Consider the following 13853-nt stretch of genomic DNA (forward strand, 5'->3'; position numbering starts at 1 on the left):
TATTTATTGTTTATCTGGTATCAGTTGAGCCCGAGTGGCACATTTTAAAAGTTTATTTAGTATTTTACGCACTGCACTAAATCCAGCTGATTAGGCCTCTAATCGCCAGAACAGTAATGTTACAGGAGAAGAAAGAAAACTTCTTAACTTACAATATATCCAATGTAAAAAGATTTTATTTTATAAGTATTCTTTATTAAATTCGAAAAAAGAGCAGCTGCTAGATCCACATAATGTAAAAAAGCAAGAAAAAAAAACGACAAAAAGATTTTTTCATGGCAATGACCACGTTAAGTTATTTAAACTGTATTTTTATATTATTATTATATAGTTTGAACTCCCAATTGAATCAAAATCAAACTATAAACAGAAAAGAAAAGTAATGCTTTAATCAAGTCAGCTTTTATTAGATATGTTAGATTTATAAAAAATAAAACAGTAGTTTTTATTTTGCTTGAATAGCAGGTGCATCAATATAGCATAGAAAACATAAGCTCACTCTACAAAAAACATGATTTAGCTAGCAGCAAAAAAAGTTACATTTTCTCTTAAACTGTTTAAAGCTGTTTGTTATTCTGTGTTACTCATGTTATTTGACAACATTAGTGAATCTGAGTTGACCTGATTCACGAAGAAAAGTTGCCGTCGGAAATCTTTGAAGTTATTTGGGTGAATCAAAGTTGACCGATAAGAGAGGGAAAGTTGTTTTAGCACAAAGTCTCAGTGATGTTTTGCGGCGTGGAGTATAAGGCAGACGTTGAGCGGGCCAGACCCCGGAGCCGGAGTGTGTGTGGAGTGTTTATGGGAGTGAATCGGTCTCGGTTTGGGAGGAACATGGAGGCCTTTGTCCGGCTTTACCTCTGAGTCTGTGCACCCCTGTGAAGGTGCCTTATGGCAGCCTGCCTGGGCCGATTTTAGATTGGAGATTAGCTTAACGAGCTGCTGTGGAGGAGGGGAGAGAGAGAGACATACAGAGACAGAGAGAGAGAGAGAGAGAGAGAGAGAGAGAAATTAGAATGCTAGCTCTCTTAAGAAAACTAATCTGATTTGTGTAAACAGGATTGAGACAAACTGTCCCGCTTCCTCTCGGCCACTCGTCCCAGTGGTTTAATATGTGTGTGTGTGTGTGTGTGTGTGTGTGTGTGAGAGAGAGAGAGAGATAGAGGGTATTACCTAGTGCTGACAGTGTTTCGCTGATTGGCGCTAAAGGATTGACCTGGTTGGTGAATAGTTTGTAACTCTAACTCGTTTAGACAAAGAGATTCTGACAGTTAAGGACAATTTACCTCATTAGCTGACTAGCTTACTAAATTAGCTTTCGTAGTTAGCTGCTTTCCATTCAACTTGCTGTTGTTTTTATTTTTTTCTTATAGTATTTCAGTACTATTCAGTAAAATGATCGGCAGTGTAAAGAACCTTAAAAGCACTTGTATTCCTCTCCCGTGATGCAGAGGGAGAGGCGAAGCTTAGCGCATGTTTGCTTTGAAAAAGGAAAAACTCTGGAATCAAAGAGGGATTCTTATTCACAGCAGCCAGAGAAACACAGCCTGCTTTACATCCCCACGGCTTCACACACACAAACACACACACACATGCACTCTAAACACACTCTGAACACTCTTGAAGCACAAACTGTACGGCACGTACCCAAACAGCACACACTCATTCACCTACAGCTGAAGAAAAAACGTAAACAATCAAACAAAAAGCTTTCGTGTTGTAGCTGTTAGCGGTTTGCTGTTTGCTAACAGTGAAGTTCCACTTTGAGGTTTAAAATGTTGAACAGCTTATTTGTTTCTGGTTTATTTTCTTGTTCACACATTTACCTGTAAAACAAATCTGAGTATGAAAGCACTTTTATAGACTTTTATCCTATAACCACCTGTCCCCATGACCTTTCTATGTGTTTAGCTATCCACTTTTACTCCACTGCTATCCTGCCGTCACCTACTGCACTGTATGTTGATTTTGTTTGTTTGTGTGTGTGTGTGTATGTAAGTACGTGTGTAACGTGTGTCTGTTTGTTTGTTTTTGACCGTGCACAGGAGTGTTGGGCCTTCAGGAGTGTAATGGACTGTAAAGGAGGTGACTATCAGACTAGCGTAGCGACTCATAGACCTAAACCGTAGCATCTGCATTCTATCTGTGTGCAGAGACTAGCCATTAGCGTTCTTCACTCTGTTCTGTTTAGAGCAGCAGTAATGAAAAAAAAAAAACACTGCTGCTGGTAGTTTTGATTCTGTTTGGAATAAGCGAAGCTAACTCTGGCTAAAATTGTGCTGTAGTTTGGGAGCCAGAGGTGCTAGCTTGATTAGCCTAGCTCCACTCAAACCCTCTCTCAGACTGAGACTAATCTTTTACTAGCGCTGTACTGCCTTCACTGTCTTCTAGACTTTAACCTCAGTACTCAGTACAGCATGGAGTAGACTAGAGTTCAGTGCCTAGCTGGACTTAGAACAGTTCTCTAGACTAATACAATTTAGCGGAGTATTTGTAATCTAGCATGTTTTTAGCAGTTTGCATCTTGGATGATTGGTTTGACTGTGTTTTTTTTTCCTGCACTCGTGTTTTTATGAATAAAAGCACAAAAAAATGACTGAACTGATTCTGATCATACTCTCTAAACCCAGAGGGATTTGCATTGTTAGCATGCTAAATGCTACACAGTGCTTTTTCCTCACTTTCTTTTGCTGATATTGGACTTTAGCCGAACACAAACAGTTATTTCTTGGTTCCAATCCTGTTCTAAAGCTCACTGACGTCACTCTGGGATTAAGAAAGGAAGAGAAAGAAGACAAAAACAAACAAACACAAACAAACAAACAAAAACAAGGTGCTGTTCTGTCGGCTGTGTGGGTCGAGTTTTTTTTTTCTGATCTGTGTCCTTCTCTCTCCCTCTTTGTTCCCTGTTTTTTGCTCTTTTTTCTTTATATTGCTTTATCATTTAAGGTGGGATGTGGTTGTGGCGTTAATGATGAGTGTGTGTGTGAGAGAGAGAGAGTGTGTGTGTGTGTGTGTGTGTGTGTTTTGTGTCACTGTGTGGTGTTTCTGACCCTTCTCTTCTCCATTCAGTGACAGATGGGCCTGTCAGCCCCTAGAGTCCGCCGCACTCTCTCTCTCTCTTTCTCTCTCTCTCATTTCTCTCCTCGTCTCTCCTAGTAACCAGAGAACTTTTCTACTCCCTCTTTTCTCTTTGTCCGCGGGTGTTGACACAGAAACTCCCTCCCTCTGCCTCTCTCTCACTCACTCTCTCTCACTCTTTCTTCTTGTCTCTTTCTCTCTCTTATTTCTCCCTCATTCCCGGCCTGCCTCTCTTTCTCACGCGTCCTTTCCCTCCCGCTAAAACTGCTCCCTTTCACAAGTGGACTCTCTGTCGCTCTCTTCTCTCCTTTCTCTTTTTTTTCTTTTTCTTCTCTGCTAATCTCCCTCACTGTCCCAGTCTCTCTCTTTCTTCTTCTCTCTCTTTCACTCACACACAGAAACACACACACACACATTTTCAGCACCGTCCAGCAGGTGATGCATCACTTAAAGAGCAACATAAGTGAAATAAATTGCAGATAAAGTGACAAAAACTTTACATCTTGTGCTGTAATATGTGGGATTTTATGAGTGTAAATGAGATTTTTCTCAGTTCTTAGTTAGTTAGACAGACTTTATGGACAAACGTTTTTGGACACCTACACCTTACACCTGCAGGGCCTTAAATTACATCCTATTCTAAATCTAACATCTTATATGCATTAGTGTGGAGTCGGTCCACCCTTTGCAGCTCTAACCGCAGGTTGGAAACTCTGCATTTGGCAACTTCTATGCACTATGCTCCTCAGCACTCAGCGACTCTACTCTGTAACTTTACATGGTCCTTACAGGTTGCTCTGGTTTCTAAACACTTCCACTTTAATATTGGAAGTGGAATATCTAGGTGAGAAGAAATTTTACCAACTGTGACTAGTTGCAGTTGTGCCATCCTATTACAGTGCCATGCTTTTTGCAAATCTTCGCTGTCCAATGAAAAACACTTATCTCCAAAACAGCAACTTTACAGGAGAGAGAAAAAACCTTGTAAACTTTCAATGGAAGTCAATATAAAAAGAGTTTATTTCAGGTCATTTTGAAGAGTTTCTATTTGTCCGTTCATCAATAAATTTTGTCTGTTCAAATTATGTAGTAAACTAAAAAAATCAACAAAAATGAAGATAAGTGTTTTTCATTGGACAGCGACGAAATGTTGATTGCATGGCTAGGTGCTTGATTTTATACCATAGTAGGACCGAATGAAATGCCTAAATTCAATTAATAGGATCTGTGTCCCAATACTTTTGTCTATATATTGTATGTTATTATAATATAATAGAGCCCAATCCACTTTTGGTCCCATTTTCAGTCCTATTTTCTAGTCTTAATTAATAATAATTGTAATAATAAGTTATTAATCTTATATTCTTAATAATTTTGCTTACCATACACCACACTGTTGCTGTCATGTAACTTGCTAACATTACCATTGCCACCATATCAAACAGAAATAAATCATAATTTCATAGAACTATTTTAAAATGTTTTTTAATGTTTTCTTATGCCAAATAAATAGTCTGGCTAGCTGCCTAGCTCACTTCCCATCTACTGTTAAACTAATGTTAGATTTTAGCATCACAGTGTTATCCAACTTGCTAACCTCAGGTCATGATGTCAAGAGCCCAAGCTTTAAGCATTATGTATTTAGCTAAGTTAACATTGATTATTTCCACTTTAGATAATGTCACGTTGCTCTTTAACTGATTATCACACGTATGTAAGTGGTTTAAAACACAAGGTGTAAGCATTCATGAAGAGTCAAGGCCCGTTAAAGTGTGTCCAGCAGGATTCATCTGACATTCTAACCTCCAGAGGAAGGTTCTTCCTGTCTGTAGACATGGTGGAGTTGCTAAACCCACGTTTCTCCTCTCCGCCTCTCCTCTAGATCGACCCGAAAGTGGCCTTCCCCCGCCGAGCCCAGCCAAAGGTACGTGTTTCAGCACAGCTGTCCATCTGTCAATCCCACCTGGCCAGAAGAGGCTTGGGTCACTTAACTGTAATCTATCATTATGTGGAATTGGGGGAGGGGGGTAATTAACAAGGCAGGGTTTCTCTGTGAACTACAAGCTAATGTACCTAGCTAACATGTAAGCCCAGATTAGCCAGTTAGCATCGTGCTGCTTAGGAAACTAAATCAACACACACTTGTCCAAATGAATTAATTAGGTGGCTTAGTTATGATGCTAAATGTTTGCTACTCAGACATTAGCTTCATAATTACAGTGTAAAACTAATCAAGAATCAAGCACATCTAAATCAACACACACTTTCCTTAAAGCAATTGATATTGGTAACTGTTATGATGCTAACTGGTGGCTATTTGCTTCCATGACTTTTTAAATAGATACATTAGCCTCATAACTCTTGTTTCTTGGTTTTATTTGGAGTAGATTTAAATTAATTTCAGCTTAGTTTTGGTGTAACATTTACTTTAAATCAGAGTTGTCCAGGAGTAACTGATATAGGTCCAATGTGGAAAGCTAGACTTCTTGTTTACATTATTTTACAAAATCCTGCTTTAGGAAATAACATCCTCCATCCCCCTCTGTCTATTCTCTTAGCTGGTGACGAGGACTAAGAAGATCTTTGTTGGAGGTCTGTCAGTAAACACCACGATCGAAGATGTAAAGCAGTACTTTGACCAGTTCGGAAAGGTAAGCCCCCCTTCCCCTCATATTTATTGCAGGTTTTGTCCACTTCACTTCAAAGGTTTGCTGTACTGCTCATCTGCTACACTACATTAAAGCAGCAATCCCAAAGACTTTTCCCTTGAAAGGAATAGTAAGGAACTTGAAAGTATTAGTATTCCTAAGCTGGAAGCTGGAATATTTTTAAGTTAATGGGATCCAACAGTGTTCAGTATCTAATATATTCAATCTAAAGTGATCTGATTGGTTTGTTGGATGTAAATGGTCTCTATAGTTGACAATGAACGAAACACTTTTCATTGACAAAACTAGAATTTCACACAGCAATTTATTTACAATAACATGCATTAAAAGTACTTTTCCACATGCTGAGCAATTACACATTCTCAAATCTACTATAATGTTTATATAATTAGCAGGGGTGGATCCCAACAATTTACAGCAGCTAATATGTCTGTGGATATGTAACTTCAAAAGCGCTTCTGTATAATAAGCAGAGCTCATTATAGGGAGTTTTTTTAAAAGTACTTGCAAAATACAGAAAGTACAGAAATTAATTTACAATTCTCTGTTTAATTATATATATATATAATTAAATATTCACATTTACACACACTAAACTATATTTTTATTTTATTAGCAGAGTTGTTCAGAGGTGCAGTGCCACTCTTAGTGTAACGTTTAACCAGATTTATAGAAATGTATGAACAGAATGAGGGTTTACATTTAGGGTGAAATTTTTGCCATTTTAATTAGAGATAATTTTCAATCGCTCTAACCACAGCTATTTTTAAATATGTTAACCATATTGCCCATTCACTGCTGACTCACCTGAAACATCTTTCAACTGTGGTGACAAACTTAATGAAAACACAACACAACACTCATGACAGTACAGATCAACAGACGGTGCTAATTTTTCAAATATTTTGAAATGACAAAGTCATTTTTTTAAGTTTACTATTTGAAAAAGATTTGTACCTTTTGGGGAAAACATCAGGGGCTTGATCTCCATAAGCCACCACACCCCCAACATCCCTAACAGCTTATAGTATGTGATTTGCATGATTAAACTTATTTATTTCCATATTCACACTAAATAAACTTTGAGTTTTGCATTATAAAGAAATTTCATTCAAAAGTTCGAAACTTTGAAAGAGGAGTATAAGAAAGGAGCTTTGAGTGATTTGATTAGAACTTCAGAATCACACAACATAATATGAATATCTAGCATTAGATAGCCAGCTACTTCGGCATTAGTTCTACTAAGAGGGTTGTGGTGAGGGGGGGTGGGGAGGGTGACAGACAGCAGCTTAATCACGGATTCTACAGGCAGCGTAACGAGCGCTCCCCGAGTGCTGAACACGGAGCGACCAGAGAACGAGGCAGTGGGTTAATTAATGAAGTGGTTAATGCGAGGGGCAGAGGGGCTAACGTTCCTAACTGTTAGCAGAGCTCACCTGTGGGAGAGAAACTCAGAACTGGGACATTTCTGTTGCGTTTGCCTGGAGACTGACAAAAGAGTGGAATGTAGAGCAGAGTTAGTGAAAGAGAGAGAGGGAGGGTGTACGGGACACGGGGGGAAGAGAGAGAGAGAGAAAAGGAGAGATGGGGCAAAGTTTGGAGAGCGGGGGAGCCTTTATGAAGAGAGAAAAGAAGAAAGAGAGAGAGACAATGAGGAGTGGAGGAACAGGGGAGTTTAGGGGGAGTGAAGAAGGTTTCGAAGGATGAAAAGAAATTATTTTGACAGAAGTGTGCAATTGTCTGAGGACAAAAATTAAATAGAAATACGGTAAAAATAGAGTAGAACATTTTTTATTGTTTTCTTAAAAGTTAACGATGTTTTCAATTTACTTGAAATATCAGCAAGGAGTGTAATTTCGACTGTAAAATCAAAATATTATTAAAATAATAATAGTAATAAGAGTATTATGAATGTGCAAATAATGTATATGACATTTACTCTACTGTTCTAAGCAAAAAAAAAGTTCAACTTTTACAAGAAAGACAGATTAAAAACTACTTTCTGCACAGATTTTTACTGTAAATGTAAAAGTTAACACAGATGCATTCGGTGCAGGTGGAAGATGGAAAGCTAAAGAAAGAGAGAGAAAGAGTTTGGGGGGAGTTCAGAGTAGTGGGACGATGTTTTTTTGGGTTAGAACGATGGGCCAGAGAGGGAGAAAGAAAAGAGGGGGAGATGGATGGGCTAAAGTTGGTGGGGTGAGTTTGGGCAGGGTGGGTTTGGGGGGGGGGGGGGGCGGGGGGCAGCACTTGAATCTGAATTAATCTGATGGAACAGCTGCTCCTGCCCCAGACCCCCCCCCACTGCCCCGTTACCAGGGTGACCTACCCATCTATTGTCCCCAAGTAATTCAGCGGGCAAAAGGTTTTGTTGTGTGTTTTATGTGTGTGTGTGTGTGTGTGTGTGTGTGTGAGTGAGTGAGAGAGAGAGAGAGAGAGAGGGCGGGAGGAAAAGATTGTATGTTTTCGTGTGTATGTGTGTGTGTGTGTGTTTTCATACCATTTAAGGACTTTCAGTTTAGTTTCTGAAGTTAAGATAGAGATTAAGATTAAGACTAGTTTCAGAACACCTACATATATAGAGCAGGTATTATTTGGGTGGTGGGTCATTCTCAGCACTGCAGTAACATTGTGTGATGTGCTGCTGGTATGAGTGGATCAGACACAGCAGTGCTGCTGGAGTTTTTAAACACCTCAGTGTCACTGCTGGACTGAGAATAGTTCACAAACAGTGTCCTGTGGGCAGCGTCTTGTGAACTCTGATGAAGAACTAGAGGATGACCATGACAAATGTGTAATAGAGTGTCACTGCAGTGCTGAGAATAATAATAAAAATAAATAAATAATAAAAACCTTGCAATGTGGTTGTCCTGTGGGGTATTGATCATTGAAGAACAGTCCGAAAGGTAGATAATATATAATATAATATCCATATCCAGATAAATAGATGGATTATTGTCTGTAACTACAGAATTACAAAGTGCTCCTTTATGCCTGGTGTATCTGAAAATAAAAAATAATGGGTCTAGAAACAAGGAGGCGGTCATAATGCTGTCCTGGTGAAGTATATAAACTAGTCTGTGTGTGTTTGTGTGTAATAGGAGGACGCCTGCTCATTATTACAACTCCACAAACAAAAGTACCACTTTAAGAGCTGGTGTCCACTTCAAACAGACTAAAACTCACCCACTCCTTTCACACTGAAAAAAATACACCTTTATTCCCTTCATTCTTTGGGCTGCAGGGGCCTTGCACTCGTTTGATCCGGACGTTCTTGAGCTTTATATGTGGAATGCGGAGAGAGAGAGAAAGAGAGAGAGAGAGATGAAGCTTCAGCCACCCAGGGAAGTTCCAGATTAGTTTGCCTCACTGGACACTTTGTAAGCTGGCCTGCTTTGGATGGGATGGGGTGGAGGGTTGGGGGCATGGGGGTGGAGTGAGAGAGAGAGAAAGAGAGAGAGAGAATGAGAGAGAGAGAATGAGAGAGAGGGAATGATGGAGTGAAGAGAAGAGAGGGAGAAAAAAGAGGAAGGGTGTTGGGATGACTGCATGCATGCACCATTAAAATGTCCTCATTAACTTAGGAATAACTCCTCAATTATCCAGAAGACCATTAGGAAGTGGTCATTAGCGTCCACTCGTACAGGACAGGCTGTGCTGACTGGAGAACCTGGTTTAGAAGAAAACTACTTTAGTCAGAAGATGATGGTTGATCTAGTCTGTCCTGACTTAGCCAGTCCAGAATTTGCTTTCAGCAGGTGTTTGTGTGGCTGTTTAATATGATGTGTAGTGTGGAAATTCTTATTATCTATCTTATGATTAGCTAGGCCATGCCTTAGTGGTTATAATAATATTAGTAATAAAATATGTGGAGCCTTATAAAGATTTTCAAAGACTACAAATTCACCTTTAAGCAATATTTAACAAAAATGCATTGTTTCTACAAAGACACACAAAATAAAAGTTGGGTTTTATTTTATAATAACCAAAGCTAATAAGTTAGCCTTAAGCTAAAGCTTGAGTAGCTTCACTTCTTTTATACAATACAACATGCAACAATATGATATGGTGTAATATGTTATGGTATAATACAGCCTATTGTTAAGCTGTACATTGCATAACAGTGTGACACAATACAATACCATACAACCTGATGTTATATAGTACTATACAGTATGAATCAAAGCAGTGTTAATAAGGTATTGCAACATATGATCCAATATGTTATGATGCAATGCATTATATACAGTTGTACAGTAGGACACATAAATTGCAACACAATACAATACAATACAATATGATGGATTTTAATACAATACTATAACTAATACAATGCAATAGAAAGATAATGTACATACTGTATACCAGTAGAGTATGATAAAGTAGATTATTAGAAGTTATGATGTGGTACAATATTATTTGTTATAAATCAGTGCATGTTATAAGATGCAATACAGTACAGTTCAATATTGTATGGTACCAAACATTATTATAGAATATTATATGATATAGTGTGTTATATGCAGCTTTGGACAAAATTAAGTGACCACTTCAGTTTCTAAATCAGTTTTTCTGATTTTGCTATTTATAGGTATATGTTTGAGTAAAATTAACAATCTTGTTTTATTCTATAAACTACGGACAACATTTCTCCCAAATTCCAAATAAAAAATAATGGTCATTTAGAGCATTTATTTGCAGAAAATGAGAAATGGATGCAATACCTCAAATAATGCAAAGAAAACAAGTTCATATTCATAAAGTTTTGAGAGTTCAGAAATCAATATTTGGTGAAATAACCAAATTTTTTAACCACAGTTGTCATGCATCTTGGCATGTTCACCTCCACCAGTCTTACACACTGCTTTTGGATAATTTTATGCCACTCCTGGTGCATATTATATACTATATTATGCATATACATACTATATTATATGTTTCAGTTCAGTATTATAACATGTTAATATACAAATTATATTATGCACTATGTGGACAAAAGTATTGGGACACCATCACATTCATAGGGTTTTAAAAACTGCCTCTACTGTCCATGGACGATTTTCTACTAAGTTGTTGCTGTGAGGATTTGATTGCATTCAACAACAGTAGTGTTAGTGAGGTGGTGTGTGCATTTGCACACTTATCTCAGCAATGGATGCAACTTAAAGTAACTGAATGCATTCATTAAAGGGGTACCCACATTTAAACATATAGTGTATTATATGAGATGTATGGTTGTTGTAGGTCAGTTTTTATTCATAAACATTGTGATTTTTTTTAATCTGTAATGTTTATAGCAACAGACTTCAGACACACAAAAACACCACTCGAAATACACAATACACACATGTGCATGTGTTTGTGTGAAAGGGCCTGTATTTATAATCTGATGGGAATTGACAAGCTGACCACAACTCATGCAGCACACACACACACCTCCCCCAACGGAGGGTCCAGCACTACTCTGTCCCCACACACACACAAACACACACACACACACTCACACATATTCACAATCATATGCGCCCACATGCATAAACACACAGTGGCTCACACCCCTTTAACCTTCACCTCTGACCTTTAGGCCTGAGCTGTGTGAAGACGTCTGTCTGAATAGCCACAGTGACACATGCCCTCAGACACACACACACTCACACTCACACAGATACACACACATACACACTTTCATCAGTGCACACACAAACACACACACACACACAGGCCTTCTAAAATATCATTTAACACACGCACGCACACACACACATACACACACTGTGCTGGAACTCTATCTGCGTGTGAATAAGCAATGCTGGCATCCTGGAGTATTTACTCCATTATGACCTTATTACAGTTATAACACAAGTGTTTGTGCTAGAGTTTTCCACAGTGTTTGAGTGTGTAAGAGTACTTTGTGTAGTAGTATATTTCAGAGTATGGAATAGTATAGTATAAAGTGTGTGTTTATGTTTGTCGGTGTGTGATAAAGTTGTGTAAGAGTGTGTGTTTGTGTCAGAAAGTAGGGCTTTTGTACTCAGAGCAGGTGAGAGAGCTGTGTGTTTGTGTGTGTGTTTTTGTGTGTGTGCAAACTGTCTGTGTTTTGGATGCTGTGTGTATTCCTGTGTGAGTGTGTTACTCGAGCCGGAGCTGTGTACTAATGACAGGGTTATAGGAGTGTATAAGCCACTGATACACACTGCAGTGCCAGCATGTGAGGTGGGCCTACTTTTAAAGGGCCCATATGCCTGAAAACCTACTCTCCTCACTCAGCCTGATATCAGTTAATCATGGTTGTGACATCACAGACATGACATTTACACTTGACTAACATGTTCAGTTTATACTGTGTTTTTTGTTTGTCATTTAGTTTAAGCTCCACCCATTTACATCGCAACTGTAAGGAGAACTGATTTTGGAGAATTGCAGCCAGAGGCAGGGCAGAGTTTGTTTAGACAATGTTTATCGGGCTTAAAGGCACAGTAACCAAAACTGGCAGTTTAATTCTATAAGAATAATTCATTCATACAGCTCTGGAAAAAATTAAAAGACTACTTCAGTTTATGAATTAGGTTCTCAGATTTTGCTATGTATAGGTATATGTTTGAGAAAAATGAACATGTTGTTTTAATCTATAAACTAAGGGCAACATTTCTTCTAAATTCCAAATAAAATTATTGTCATTTAGAGCATTTATTTGCAGAAAATGACAAATGGCTGAAATAAAAAAACAGATGCAGAGCTTTTAGACCTCAAATAATGCAAAGAAAACAAGTTCATATTCATAAAGTTTTAAGAGTTCAGAAATCAATATTTGGTGGAATAACCCTGGTTTTAAATCACAGTTTTTTGCATCTTGGCATGTTCTCCTCCACCAGTCTTACACACTGCTTTTAAATAACTTAATGCCACTCCTGGTTCAAAAATTCAAGCAGTTCACCCTGGTTTGGTGGCTTGTGATCATTCATCGCTCTCTTGATCATATTGCAGAGTTTTCAATTTGGTAAAATCAAAGAAAGTGGTCACTTTTTTTTTCCAGAGCGGTACTATAAGAATATTCTGTTTTTTGATAACAAAATAGTTGTGTTAATAATAATAATAAAAGTAAATAAATCAATTAATAATAATAATAATAATAATAATATATTAATAATATAAAATAGAAACAATATCATAATTTTAAGTATGTCATATAACAATATTAAATTGCTTGTCGTGCTTTTAGAGTTTTATTTGAAAAAAAAACATAATAAATTCTTGTATTTTACCATTAATTATTATTAATGTATTATTTTATCATTTAAATAATTATTAAAAGTGTATACTGCGAAAGTAATTCAAACTATTTTTTTTTTTACATTTATTTTAATGTATGTTTTTTGTTAACAGGAGCAGTGATAGGAATTTAAAACAAATATGCTCTAAAGTACCTTATTATTATTATTATCATCATTTGTAAATATAGTGGGAAATCAGGTCGTCAGCTGTGGGACAGTGGATGTACAGAGTCAGGTGTGATATTAGCGTGTCCTTCGGTGAGGTGTGAGTGTGTGTTGACGGTCCAGCTTGTTCTGGTGTGTGTAACATTGAGGAGGGTTTAAGTTCTAATTAGAGTGTAATAAATCTCTCTCTCTTCCTCCTTCTCTCTCTTTCTCTCTCTCTCTCTCTCTCCTTCTGTTGCTGTTTCCTGTAGGTGGATGATGCCATGCTTATGTTTGATAAGACCACCAACAGGCACAGAGGTGAGTGTGACCCAATCTCTCTCTCTCTCTCTTTCTCTCTCTCTCTCTGCAGGATGAATGTTAGGTGAGGAGGAAGGCGGGGTAATTAGTGGGTTTGTTAATCGTTGGGGGGGTTTTAGGCTAAACCCTTGTTAAGCCCCACCCCCCTCCCGCTTCTGTCCTACAGCTGATCAATAAGGACAGGAGGGGGGAGGGGCCTGGAGAGTGGGACAGATGAGAGGGATAAAATGATCATAAAGAGAAGCTTCTATAAAGAGTTTAGAATTAACCCCTTAAACTCCTCAGCTGACCTTTCCAGACTCCTCCTACTAATGTGTATTTTGTAGATAGTGTTGTGAGGTCAGACAAGCTTTACAGAACCCTGATA

The 13853-nt window shown here is 38.0% G+C and overlaps 1 protein-coding gene across 2 annotated transcripts in view; it reads left to right on the forward strand.

Annotated features, from left to right (window-relative positions):
- Window positions 1-13853, forward strand: part of msi1b (musashi RNA binding protein 1b) — a 30783-nt gene that overhangs the window by 8721 nt on the left and 8209 nt on the right. For both annotated transcript variants that reach the window (XM_007247124.4, XM_007247123.4), the window contains exons 5-7: window positions 4964-5005; window positions 5640-5732; window positions 13438-13486. In XM_007247124.4, coding sequence (XP_007247186.1) covers window positions 4964-5005; window positions 5640-5732; window positions 13438-13486 — 184 coding nt within the window. The remainder of the gene's footprint in view (window positions 1-4963; window positions 5006-5639; window positions 5733-13437; window positions 13487-13853) is intronic.

Source organism: Astyanax mexicanus, chromosome 12 (genome assembly GCF_023375975.1).
Source record: "Astyanax mexicanus isolate ESR-SI-001 chromosome 12, AstMex3_surface, whole genome shotgun sequence".
In the NCBI taxonomy this organism is placed as follows: domain Eukaryota; kingdom Metazoa; phylum Chordata; class Actinopteri; order Characiformes; family Acestrorhamphidae; genus Astyanax; species Astyanax mexicanus.